General features: G+C 35.8%; 1 protein-coding gene across 2 annotated transcripts in view; it reads left to right on the top strand.

The window, feature by feature from the left end:
- The window catches only part of ZFAND6 (zinc finger AN1-type containing 6), a 75,901-nt gene that overhangs the window by 51,455 nt on the left and 11,728 nt on the right, over positions 1–12,718 (top strand). For both annotated transcript variants that reach the window (XM_082851895.1, XM_082851896.1), the window contains 3 exons: positions 7,418–7,588; positions 8,836–8,944; positions 9,827–9,927. In XM_082851895.1, the coding sequence (XP_082708021.1) occupies positions 7,435–7,588; positions 8,836–8,944; positions 9,827–9,927 (364 nt within the window). In that variant the 5' untranslated portion in view covers positions 7,418–7,434. The remainder of the gene's footprint in view (positions 1–7,417; positions 7,589–8,835; positions 8,945–9,826; positions 9,928–12,718) is intronic.

Genomic DNA, 12,718 nt, shown 5'->3' with positions numbered 1-12,718 from the left:
CTTGAATTGGAGAGTATAAGCTCTATCTAAGAGCTCTATCTAAGGGTCCTAGCTGATTGGTTTTAATTTTGGGAACATCAGTCCACTGTTGTCAGGTCTTGCTGTTTTTCAAGAGAAGCTGGAAACCTGGGATTTTTATTTGACATTCCCCAATTTCTGAATGCTAACAATAATTTTTAAAAGTTAATATGTGCTGGCTTACCAGACATGCCTGTGGGTCAGATTTAACTTGTTTGCCAGTTAACAACTTCTGTATTTAAGTCATCATTATAAATTATATATCCTCCCTATTTATTTCAGGAGCAGGGAGAAGAACAATGAAATGAAAAATTATATATGCCTTTTGTAACTGGCTTGGGTTACTGATCATTCTTGCTGAATGACTGTTTCAGTATATAAATTATGAGTACTGTGATTGAAACATTTTTCATCAATCTGTTGTCTCCCCTTTTCAATGGAAAATGACCATTTTTCGCCTGATGTGAATACTTCTAACAATAATGAAATGTGTTTATTCAACAAAATATTTTGTAATATTCATATTAGGCATAAAGGGGATTTGAAGAAGAAACTGTTTAACTGGGAAATGATTTGTATACCTGTAAAGCACTTGAGTAATGGTAAGCTTAAGTGCCCCAAAAGGGTGGTGTACAGACAGCTTCTGTAGGAATACAGAGCAGAGGAGGATCGAGGTGGACAGAAATGAACCCAGAAGAAGTAGAATTTAAGCTGATTCCTTAATAAGATTGTTATAGGCAGAGTGAAGAAGCGGACAACATTTACGAAGGAAAGAGCAGTATGAGCTGGAAGCTTGTTTCCAGCAACGAGGATGATTTGTTTCAAACAGATAGGCGCAAAAGGACCCTCTGCTTTTAGGCAGAGCAGAGTTAGAGCAGTTACTGAGTTTCTGCTAGGTGCCAGGCACTATATGGAAGCTTTCTATATACACTGTCTTAAATAAATATGAGCACACTTTTAAAAATAATTAATTCATTTAGTTTTGGCTGTATTGGGCCTTTGTTGCTGTGTACAGCTTTCTCTAGTTGCAGCTAGTGGGGGCTACTCTTCGTTGTGGTGCACCGGCTTCTCATTGCAGTGGCTTCTCTTGTTGCAGAGCACGGGCTCTAGGCGCCCAGGCTTCAGTAGTTGTGGCTCGTGGGCTGTAGAGCACAGGCTCAGTAGTTGTGGCACATGTGTTTAGTTGCTCCAGGGCATGTGGGATCCTCCAGGACCAGGGTTCGAACCCGTGTCCCGTGCACTGGCAGGCGGATTCTTAACCACTGTGCCACCAGGGAAGTTCTGAGCACACCTTTTTTTTTTTTTTACATCTTTATTGGAGTATAATTGCTTTACAATGGTGTGTTAGTTTCTGCTGTATAACAAAGTGAATTAACTATACGTATACATATATCCCCATATCCTCTCCCTCTTGCATCTCCCTCCCACCCTCCCTATCCCATCCCTCTAGGTGGTCACAAAGCACCGAGCTGGTTTCCCTCCCTCTGCTATGCTGTTGCTTCCCACTAGCTATCTGTTTTACAATTGGTAGTGTATATATGTCAATGCCACTCTCTCACTTCATCCCAGCTTACCCTTCCCCCTCCCCGTGTGCTCAAGTCCATTTTCTACGTCTGCATCTTTATTCCTGTCCTGCCCCTGGGTTCTTCAGAACCTTTTTTTTTTCTTTTTTGGATTCCATACATATGTGTTAGCGTATGGTATTTGTTTTTCTCTTTCTGACTTCACTCTGTATGACAGTCTCTAGGTCCATCCACGTCACTACAAATAACTCAATTTCGTTTCTTTTTATGGCTGAAAAAACATGGAACGCTTCACGAATTTGTGTATCATCCTTGTGTAGGGGCCATGCTAATCTTCTCTGTATCGTTCCAATTTTAGTATATGTGCTGCTGAAGCAAGCACCTGAGCACACTTTTAAGGAGTTGAACTTAAGGAAGTTTAGTAACACGTCCAAGCTCTTATAGGTAATTAAAACGGCAAAACTGGGATCTGACCCCCAAGCCTATTCACTTTTCACTCAGCTTACTTTCCAGGGAGATTGGGCTGGTTAAGGTAAATTATGTAGAGCATGAATGCCAGGTCTAGTACTCCTTTCTGGGGAAATTATTTAGTAACTAGAACAGAAGTAATATGATGAGAACTGAGTGTTTTAGGAGAATTTAAATAAGTGGATTGTGAGGAGAGGCAGTAAAACAGAAGAAAAAAACTGTTAAAATAACCCAGATGTGAAGTGATAAAGTCAGAATTGGGATGCAAAGAAGAAAAGAGCATGAGATATTTCAGAATGAAAATTATTGGAACTTGGTGACTTAAAATTCTATGGGATGAAGCAGAGGGAAATAAGTTTAATTGACATGTATTTGCAGTTATAATTGAGTCTGTGTTGCATTCATTCATTGCTGTCCTTTTGTCAGAATTTGAATAATTGGTAATGAATTTTCTTTGCAATCTTAATATTTGATCTTGAATTTTTATGCTAATGAGAATTTTTAGGTTAAAAGACTTAAAGGAAAAACAAATTTTCTCAAGAACTTGGTTAAGCTAATTAAAGCTGCATAATATCTTAAGGTTGAATAAATGAATGAAAGTTTAAATTATCTTTAAATGAAAAGAATAAGAATTCATAAATGCTCATGAATTTATGTTTGGCAGGGACAGGATGGACTTTGAAAGTCATTCTCTTTGTTTTTTTAGATCCAAAAAAAAAAAAAGGACATTGACCTAATTGCTTACTAGATATGTGACCTTGGGCAAGTTATTCAGTCTCTTTGAATATCAGTTTCCTCATTTAAGAATGGGGATATCAGTAATACCAACATCATAGGGTTCTGGAGAGAATTAAATGAGATAATATAAATAAAACAATAAAGACAGTTTTTGGCCCATAGTAAGCTCTGAATAACTAAGTACTATCCGAGTGGGGTAGGGAGGACAGTCAGTTGTAGGTTTAATTATGAATGTTAAGAGTCAGAAATCACATTTTCTGAATTCTCTTTAATTTGTAAATTTTTTTTTTTAATTACACCATGCTAATCCATTTTTCTCTGTATGTCTGGTAATCTCATTCTTTACCTCCTTGGATTTGTGGTTTTCTAATCCCACAATACATAGAGCAATTAAGGAATTGTTCTGCCTTCTCATGCTCTTTCCTCTTTTTCTTTCCTGAATGCCAAGCTAATGGGTCCTCCAAATTGTTTACCTACCAGAAAGGTACAGTAGCAAGGGGATGCGAGATTTCCAGTTTCTCCATAGCTACCTCATCTTTGCCACTACACATAAAGATAAACTAAGATACCCTTTTATGGCTTTTGGTCTTTTCCTGAATCTTCATGGAAAGGTACATTTTGTGGCCTAAAAATGAATAACTAACACTGATTCTTTTCCTTTTTCTCTTTCTCTCTCTTTTTTTCTTTTCTTTTTAAGTAAGCTGTGAAATCTTTTGTGCTTTTTATCTGCCAGGATAATAGCTTTTTATAAGAAAGCTCTTGACTTACGAAAATAATTGCTAGTTTGCAACTGTGCAGGGCAGTTTGGCTTGGGGAAATTGCTAGTGTTACATGTTTTAAATTTTAGTCTTACTATTCAGAAGCAGGGATTGTGATATAAAAAACTTGGTGGTCATATTGTACTTTTAATCTGTGAATATTTACTTGAGTTTTTATAGAAATAAGATATTTATCTTCTCCGGATGCTTGTACATTGCCAGTATATACTGAAAGATTTATCAGTACCGGTGGGGAAGGTTCTTTAATTCTTATAACATATCATTTTAATGTCATTAATAGGTAGCATAGAATAGTTGGTGATTTGGAACAGTGTTTCTCGAGAATTCCCTGGCAGTCCAGTGGTTAGGACTCGGTGCTTTTACTGCTCGGGTTCCATCCCCGGTAAGGGAACCAAGATCCCACAAGCTACACGGCGCAGCCAAAAAAAAGTGTTTCTCAATCTTTTGTCCTTTATTGCCCCCCCCCATCCCCAGGAGCCTTTTAAAACAGCTTTTTCCTAATTGGCTTCCTACCTCCATAAAATTTTAATTCCACATATATATAATAGTTATCTATTTATGTATTATATGTATAGCTGTGTTTTATACATAAATAGTAAGGGGTGTTTTTTTTTTGTACTCCCATTCCCCAGAGAATCAGTGCTTGCCTTCTTGAGGTGATGCTGCCTGCATTGATGGTTTACAGAGTGGATTCTCAAAATTTTTGGTTTCAGAACCTTTGTATTCTCTAAAATTATTGAGCACGTTGAAGAGCTTTTGTTTATGTTTGTCATATCTAGCGAAAATTTTATCATGCTACAAATTAAAGTGAGAAAAATCACAAAATATTTATTAATTTATTAAAAAATATTTTATGAAAAATAACCATTTCTCCCTCCCCCCTGCCCAAATGGTTTGGTGAGAAATGTGGCATTGTTCCACATTTTTGCAAATCTCTTTAAGGTCTGGCTTAATAGCAAACAGCAGGATTCTCATAGTTGCCTCTGCATTCATTCTGTTACAATGTTAAAAAGAAAAGCTGGTGTCATTACAGATATGTAGTTGGAAAAGGAAGGAGTATTTTAATAACCTTTTCAGATAATAGAGGTTTCTCTTCTTCGATATTACACCAAAATGTAACAATTTGTAGTTTCTTAAAGGGATAGTTGCAATGTAGGATCTCATACTATATAAAAACCTTTTGTCTGTTACTCTAAAATCCAGTGTTCTTTCACTTTGAATAAATCTTTTGTTCATGAATAATTTTGTACTGTCATACATTGGTCACTTAGGAAATATTGGTTTACTGACTTAAGCAGACCTTCCAAATGTCAATAGTAGTACCAACTACTCACATGTCATTAATATAACCACTGACCTTATCAAAGACTCTCTAAAAATTGGAGAAACTTGTCAAGCTTTTTTTCATTTGAATGTTGTCCTCGGCAATAAATAGTATTAGTTATTTTTCTTGAAGTGACAGGCTTATTACTTCATTCATTTTTGAGAAAATATCTGCCACATACTCAAGTCTGAATAACCAGAGTTTGTCATTCGTTCTTTGAAATAAAAAACTTGTTCTGTGAAAAAGGTGACTCGGTTAGGTTGTAACTCAGACAATTGCACAAGTGCTTTTTCTTCAGTCATCATACTTCCTATATGCAGCAGGAATGCTTTATGTGTACTTCCCAGTTTGTCACAAAAAATATTAGCAAGACGTGTGTTCAGGCTCAAGATTTAATAAAATTAATAATTTTATTGTCACAGTGTGGTGATGAAGAATAGAAGGTAGTATATACTTCACTGCCACTGTTAAGGTTTGGCTCCTTGATGAAGCTCCAGGTTTTTAGCCACCATTGCTTTTGTACCGCAAATGCACATGTCAACATGGTGGAAAAGGCAAACTAGTTAGCATTAGTATGAAAACAGTTTTGACCTCCCCGGGGGTCCAAGGAGCAAACATTGAGAACCACTGATTTAGAGCTTGGACTTCTACTGAATCTCAGCTCCATCACTTATTAGCTACATCCATGACTTTGAGCAATTACCCTGATTCCAAACCAGACAACCACGCTATTCCTCATGAATATAGGCCCCAAAAATCAACAAAATGTTTGACATTTGCTTTTCTATCCTAACATTGTTAATGGATTTTTTTAGTTTGATACACTGTATATGTATTTACAGAACTACAGGAAAGGGAGGGTTTTTAAAAGTAGCATAATGTATAAAGCAGAGCAGCCAAGATTAGATTCTGAAATGACTTGCCATCATGAAGTAAAAAAGATGTTTGTCAGAATCCCAAATTACATTCCTAGGCCTAAAGATCTTTTATTTATATTCCTAGGCCTAAAGGTCTAAAGATTCTAAACAGTTTTAGGTTTTTCTTTTTAAAGGCAAATGCTAAACCTGCTTTGTTTTGTAGAGTCAAATGCATTATTGCTCTTGGTTCTGAAATTTGCATTAAATACCCTCCCCCCATTCTACAACTGTCTTTTCAAATAATTTAGGTGAAGAAAAAAAATCTGTTAATGGTAAACAGTGAATGTTTTATCAATTCAGGGAAACTTCAGTGGCAGAACAGTGTCCTTTGCTTAGTCTTGTCCTGTATGATCTTTGAACATACACTCATCTGTAAATACACATACGCGCATTTTGGAGGAACCTTCATTTCATTTGTGAGGCTTTTGTTTTGTTTTGTTTTTTAATAAAGTGAGATAGAACCTCTTATTACCTTCTCATGTTATTTATGCCAAAGAACCACTTGCTGTATGGGAGAAATGGCACATGGGGTTCTTCCATCTGCTGTAATTGATTATTGCCTGGGTGGTTCCCAAACAGTTCCTCTGCCTGTTAGTTTTTAAATTTTAAATAACTCTAAAAATAAATATTTTGTTCCCAATTACATAAGTAGTATCTTCATTTAAGAGGATTTTAAAAGTACAGAGAAGGTACAAATCAGAAAAAAAAAAAAATCACAGTTAGCTTTGCCATCCTTGGATATATTCTTTCTTATCCTTATTGATGGTTAATAGATGCATTTTTTGGTCCTAATTGGCAACATATTGTATATACATTTCATATTGTGCTTTTTCATTCATTATCAGCAATTTCCTCCTTCAAAAAGAATTCTAAAATATTTTTAATGACTGCTTAACTTTTGAAAAAAATCCATTCTCCTAATATTAGATATTTAAGTTATTTTAAGTTTCTCAGCATTATAAATATACTGTAAAACACATCCCTTGTGTGTGTGTGTATGTATATATATATACATATGTATATATAATTTTCTACTGATTATACCCTAGTTATTCTATTGAACGAGAATTGGTTCAAAAGGGCAATCTTTTTACAAGGCTCTTAAGGTGAGTTGCCACATAGCTTTCCAAAAAGATTGACACAACTTCTCATTTTTCCAGTGTTCTGCCAATTTCTCCACATCTTCACCAGCATTGATATTCTGTTCAATGCTTTTTAAACAGAAAACATTATGCAAGTTAAAACATGAACTTTCAGCAAAAGTTTAAATGCTTAAAAGTTAATAATATAACACATAGCGAACTGTATTTCTCATTACTAGGAGTCCAAGCTGAACCTAGACTTAAAGGATTTTCCTTAACATTCTGATGGTGCGGAGTCTTTAGTACAGATTCCCTTCTCTAGTTCATAACATTTTTTGAACCAGTACAGACCGACTTGTATACAGTGGGTCGGAGATAAAAGTTCAGTTTGTATCCTTTTGATCTTTATTTTTTTCTGTCTCTACCTCAGCCTATGTGTTGAGGCAGCTGCACAGAGTGCTTTAGGGCAGAGTATAAGTGCATTTTCCTTTATTATATAAAGCAAATTTGGATAATGTATGATTGTAGTGTGTGTCTGAGTTCTTTGCTAATTCTGTGTAAATTTCAGGTGTGCAACAGAGGAACATGGCTCAAGAAACTAATCACAGCCAAGTGCCTATGCTTTGTTCCACTGGCTGCGGATTTTATGGAAACCCTCGTACAAATGGCATGTGTTCAGTATGTTATAAAGAACATCTTCAAAGACAGAATAGTAGTAATGGTAGAATAAGCCCACCTGGTAAGTAATTCTTACCTGGTAAGTAAAACACAGCACTATTCATAATTGAGATATACCTGAATAGCACAGGGTACCCAGTACCTTTTTCTACTTTCACATTTTACTTCTTTTACTACACTTACATCAGGAAAATGTCTCATTACATAATGTGATTATCAGTGGTAGGGAAACAGGAATAGGAGTATCTTTACCCATTGAAAAGAACTACTTCTTACTTGCTGTGTTAGAGAATTCTATTATCTTATTAAAATAGAGGCACACTTCATTCAAGTATATATAGCTGTCTTGGAAAATAAGGTGTAAGGGAGTGAGGGCTGCACGAGGACCTTGCTTCTTTTATCTAGGATGACTTTTGAAGCCAAGACAGTTGTAGAAGGAAAGAGTGAGTTATATATAGCCACAGCTGACTGTAGAAAAAGCCTTTCTCCATTAGGAAGGAGAGATGTAACAGTTTGACTCAGAGAAAGGGATGTTCATCCCCAGTTCATTTGAGTTCTTTATGCATTTTTATGTCAAAGGATTTTCCTGGAAATGAAGTGGCTTTTGTTTCAGTAGTTGTGTAAGAAGGATCATGAGGATTTTGAGTATAAGCTTTGCAAAAGTAAAGTGTTAATGGTACTCATCTAGGATAGTTCTCATGTAGCTTAATGCCTAAATGTATAGGTTTTCGTGGTGAATGAAAGTGCAGGCTGTTACTTAGTTCATTTAAAATTGTGTGTAGAGTCTTTCTCATCATTGCTTCGTGTTGAAGCCAGAAGCTAGAATCATTTAATCAAAACTTCTTTACTTAAGGCTAAGATCAAATGAATATAAATTATTGTTTTTTAAGTCATCATCTACATTTCTGCCTTATAAAGAACAGGTAGAATAATATAACCTGAGCACAGATTTTAATTTTGAACTTATGTTTGCCTTACTGCAAAATTCTTTTTTATTTGAAATATTTGTGCACTAGTACTTGGAAGACATTTGTGAATTAAAGGGTTTGGGTAATAATCAGTCCTAAGAAATCATAGTTTAATTTTGGATATATACATTTTGTATATGGTTTCCTTGGTTAAAATCAGCATTCTTTTCATAGGCAAACTATTGAAAAAATTTTAACTAAAGTAATGAACCGGCTTATTATATAGTAAAACAAAATCCATATACTATATTTCGTGGAAAACTGATCTTGATTTTTGTAGATGAGATGTTGGCCTGCCCAGGGTACAGAGTCACTAACCTGAGATGTGGTCCTGTTACAGCACCTTCTGTCAGTAGTCTGTCTGAGTCTTTACCAGTTCAGTGCACAGATGGCAGTGTCCCAGAAACTCAGTCGGCGTTAGACTCTACATCTTCATCTATGCAGCCAAGGTAAGATGTAGCCTCTGAAGTGTGATTGGAAAGCTATTGAAAAGTAAAGCATATATTCCATATGATCAGTTCTGTTAAGAAGGAAAACTATGTAGTCAGCTTAGGATTAACTGGCATAAAATTATTATTATTAGTGACTAGTCAGAAAAATCTTTTTATTGGTTTTAAATTGGGGTGGGAGTAGGGAGTTGTCTTTTTAAGTCTCAGATTTCCTTTCAGACAGGTTTTTCTTTGTTTCTCTTCATAATATATCCTGACCAACCCTTGAAGTCCTTCTGAAGCATGTTCAGTTCTTCTAGTCATAGGCTTATTATGCAAGTACTAGTGCTTTGTATTAAAAAGTACAGTCTTGTCACAGGTTCCCTTCGTTTAATATCATGATGTGGTACTGATACCTATTTGTACTGTAGTGTATTTTTTTCTTTTTAACTTTGAAGTCACATCATTTAGAAGCCTGAAAACACAGAAATGTTTGTTTTATTCTTACTTTACTGTTAGGAAACAGATATTAAGTTTCTACTCTGAAGTTCCTTTTTCCAGTTTATGATGGGAGATGTTCAGTTCTGCTATGCAAGTGTATCATATAGAACTTTGTATTAGGGTTCCTGAATTATGTCTTTATCATACTAGTTTTCATTTAGTGAATTCATACACAGTGGACATATACTGTTGCTTTATTTTCAAAGCAATAAACTTCTGGTCCAAATTGGTCTCAAGTTTCAAAGCTCTGTAGTTATGTTTAAGTTATAAAAAAAAGTATCTCTGATTAATTCTTGTCTTAATGATCTACTTACATATGTGAACTCTTACTTATTAATCACTTTAGTTACTCTTCATGCATAGAGATCATCTTTTAAAATCTAAATATTTTTGCTTTTCTAGCCCTGTATCAAATCAGTCACTTTTATCAGAATCTGTAGCATCTTCCCAAGTGGACAGTACATCTGTGGATAAAGCAATACCTGAAACAGAAGACCTGCAAGGTTTGCACATGAACTAGCATATATTTTGTCATTTATTTAACATTTGAATATTACAAGCCAGGCACTATCTTAGATGCGTATGTTTTTTAAATTACCTGCCTAAGATAACGTATTTTTACATTTGTTTTCTTTATGAGCAGAATATTTTATATCCTCAAGTATTTAATTGACTGCAATGTTGGGAGCCATTTCCCACTTATATATAATTAGGTCATCAGCATAAACATAGAAAATTAAAAATCTGTTTTGTTTAAGAAATATAATTAAATGAATAAGTGGTGGTATTATACTGTTCTCTTTTACTGTTTTGCCCAATTTAACCTAAATACTATTTCCTCTCCCAGCAAACTGGGGCTGCTGGTTTGAGAGGAATCTCTTGCTTTTGACTCAGGTTATCTAAGTGACTGATTATTTTGACTGGCAGTGACCCCCTCTTTCCCCGTGTGTGACTTCCAGCACAACAGTCACATTCAGTTACTCTTATTTATAGCATGGTGTCTCTTGTTCTTGCCCATGCTCTTTATATCCACATTATGTGGATTAAAGTGAAGTGGATCTAGGAAGACTTGAAAATGTGTTTGAAGGCTTTCTTAGTGGGCAGAGATGGTGGAAGAGGCATTTAGGATGCTGTTAAAAATCTGTGCTTAGTTATATTCTATTACTGTGTGGAAACAATGTGTAAATTGAGAAGGATACTCTGGAAAGACAAGTCCAAAGATGAGCTGTGTGTCATTTTACCTATGGCATGATTTAAAGGGAGAAGATGCCATGCCCAGTGAAACCTTTCCATTGTACGTGGTGTTCACAGGGTGGTGACAGATATATCTGGCAATCCTAGCTGAAGTTTGCTGAAGTTTAAATTCAGTTAAGCTAGCTAATTCCCCTTCCTCTGATTTCATGCCCAACAAATGATTGGCATAATTTGCCTCTTTGTAGATTTTGCCATAGAAAAATATACTGTCTGACCAACATAAGTGTTCCAGTATAACATAAGTATTAGGTGAATATTTTTATTTTTTAGTTAAATAGGAAAGTTTAAGGTTGGGCAGAGATAAGGAATATTTTAAAAACAGAAATAGAAAAATTACCCAAATCTAGTTATCCATTAGACGTGGGAAATAAGACAGGAGTGGTATTAAAGCTTTCGGTTGTATGACAGTTGAAATGGCAATGGTGTGGTTGTTTGCAACAGGGAGGTTGAAAGAAGTAATGGTTAGACAAGATTTTAGATAGAGTAAATTGGAAGTGGTCAAATTTCAAAACTTAAAATCTCAATTGGAGGTTGTAGATAGTTAATAGGTATTTAAATGTATGATCAGTATTACGTCTGAGATTTGGACGTCCTTGGCGTAGGTTGAAAATGAGAGGCAAAAATCAAGAAGAGCAAGTAGGATAATGAGTCAGCAAAGGGGAGAGGAAGAAGTCATCTAGCTCCTGGTTAGTTTTAGGCCACGGATGTCAACAGAGAGTTTTCAAGAAGCAAAGGTTGCTTAGCAATTGTGAGCGAGAGCTAAGTAAGGAAGAATGAGAATAGGCTGCCAACCATGAAGGTGTTATTTATGTCTTACAATCGAACAAATTTTAGAATGTTGGTAGTGGGAAAATATATGCTGCTTAAGAATAAAATAGCAGGGATTTCCCTGGTGGTGCAGTGGTTAAGAATCTGGCTGCCAAGACAGGGGACACAGGTTCAGTCCCTGGTCCAGGAAGATCCCACATGCGGCAGAGCAGCTAAGCCCGTGCACCACAACTACCGAGCCTGCACTCTAGAGCCCGTGAGCCACAACTACTGAGCCCATGTACTGCAACTACAGAAGCCTGCACACCCTAGAGCCCGTGCTCCTCAAGAGAAGCCACTGCAATGAGAAGCCCACGCACCCCAACAAAGAGGTAGCCCCTGCTCACCACAACTAGAGAAAGCCCACACACAGCAACGAAGACCCAACGCAGCCAAAAACAAAATAAATAAATAAATTTATTTTTTTTTAAGAAAAAGAATAAAATAGCAGTTGTTTTGCAAGTTTGACAAAAAATGAAGATTGTGTGAACTAATGTAATATGAAGTGACATTTATGGTGTATGGAGAACAATATAGTTTTCTCCACATAGCCATAGATACATTAATGCAAACAGTGGTCTTGATGCCATATTAGGAGAAATTGTAGAGGGGTTTTAAATTGTATAGCCTCTTTTTTTCACTGTAATTTCAGTGACTTTTAAGTTAAACCAGTATTAACTTTTAAGTACCTTTTAAAAACTTAGCATTCATAATTTCAGCATAGCAGAATCTTTGAACAATCAGATGTGAGTTTCATCTGAGTTTGAGAGGATTCGTTTTCAATGGGTAAAATCTCTTAACAGCCTAGTTTTTAAAAAATATCTTATACTGTTGAATTAAAAATGTCTTTTATTATAAACATGCACACGAATATGTGTATATATATACACATACACTCATAACACATAATGTACTTGTGACTTCCCTATTTGATAGGAACAAATGCAGAGAATATTTTTTCCATCTACTTAATAGATGGACGAAAAGAGAAGTCTTTGACTCAAGTCCTGTGGTCATTTGAGCTGTAACTGGAACCTAGGCACCTGACTCTAGGCCATTATTCTTTCCACTAGACAGTTGTGGTGCTTCCTGGACTAGGATGTTCTTGTGTGTGTTTCTGTTGCCATATCCAGCCCTCCCTCAGTTCCCAGGGTAGGATCAACTGGTTTGGTGACCTACCCAGGTATCTCTTCTCTTCCTTATTATTCCACTTGTATTCCTCAAGGGAAATTT

This window comes from Leucopleurus acutus (genome assembly GCF_964270905.1).
Source record: "Leucopleurus acutus genome assembly, chromosome: 1".
Taxonomy (NCBI): Eukaryota; Metazoa; Chordata; class Mammalia; order Artiodactyla; family Delphinidae; genus Leucopleurus; species Leucopleurus acutus.
This window is presented reverse-complemented; position numbering and strand designations above follow the sequence as displayed.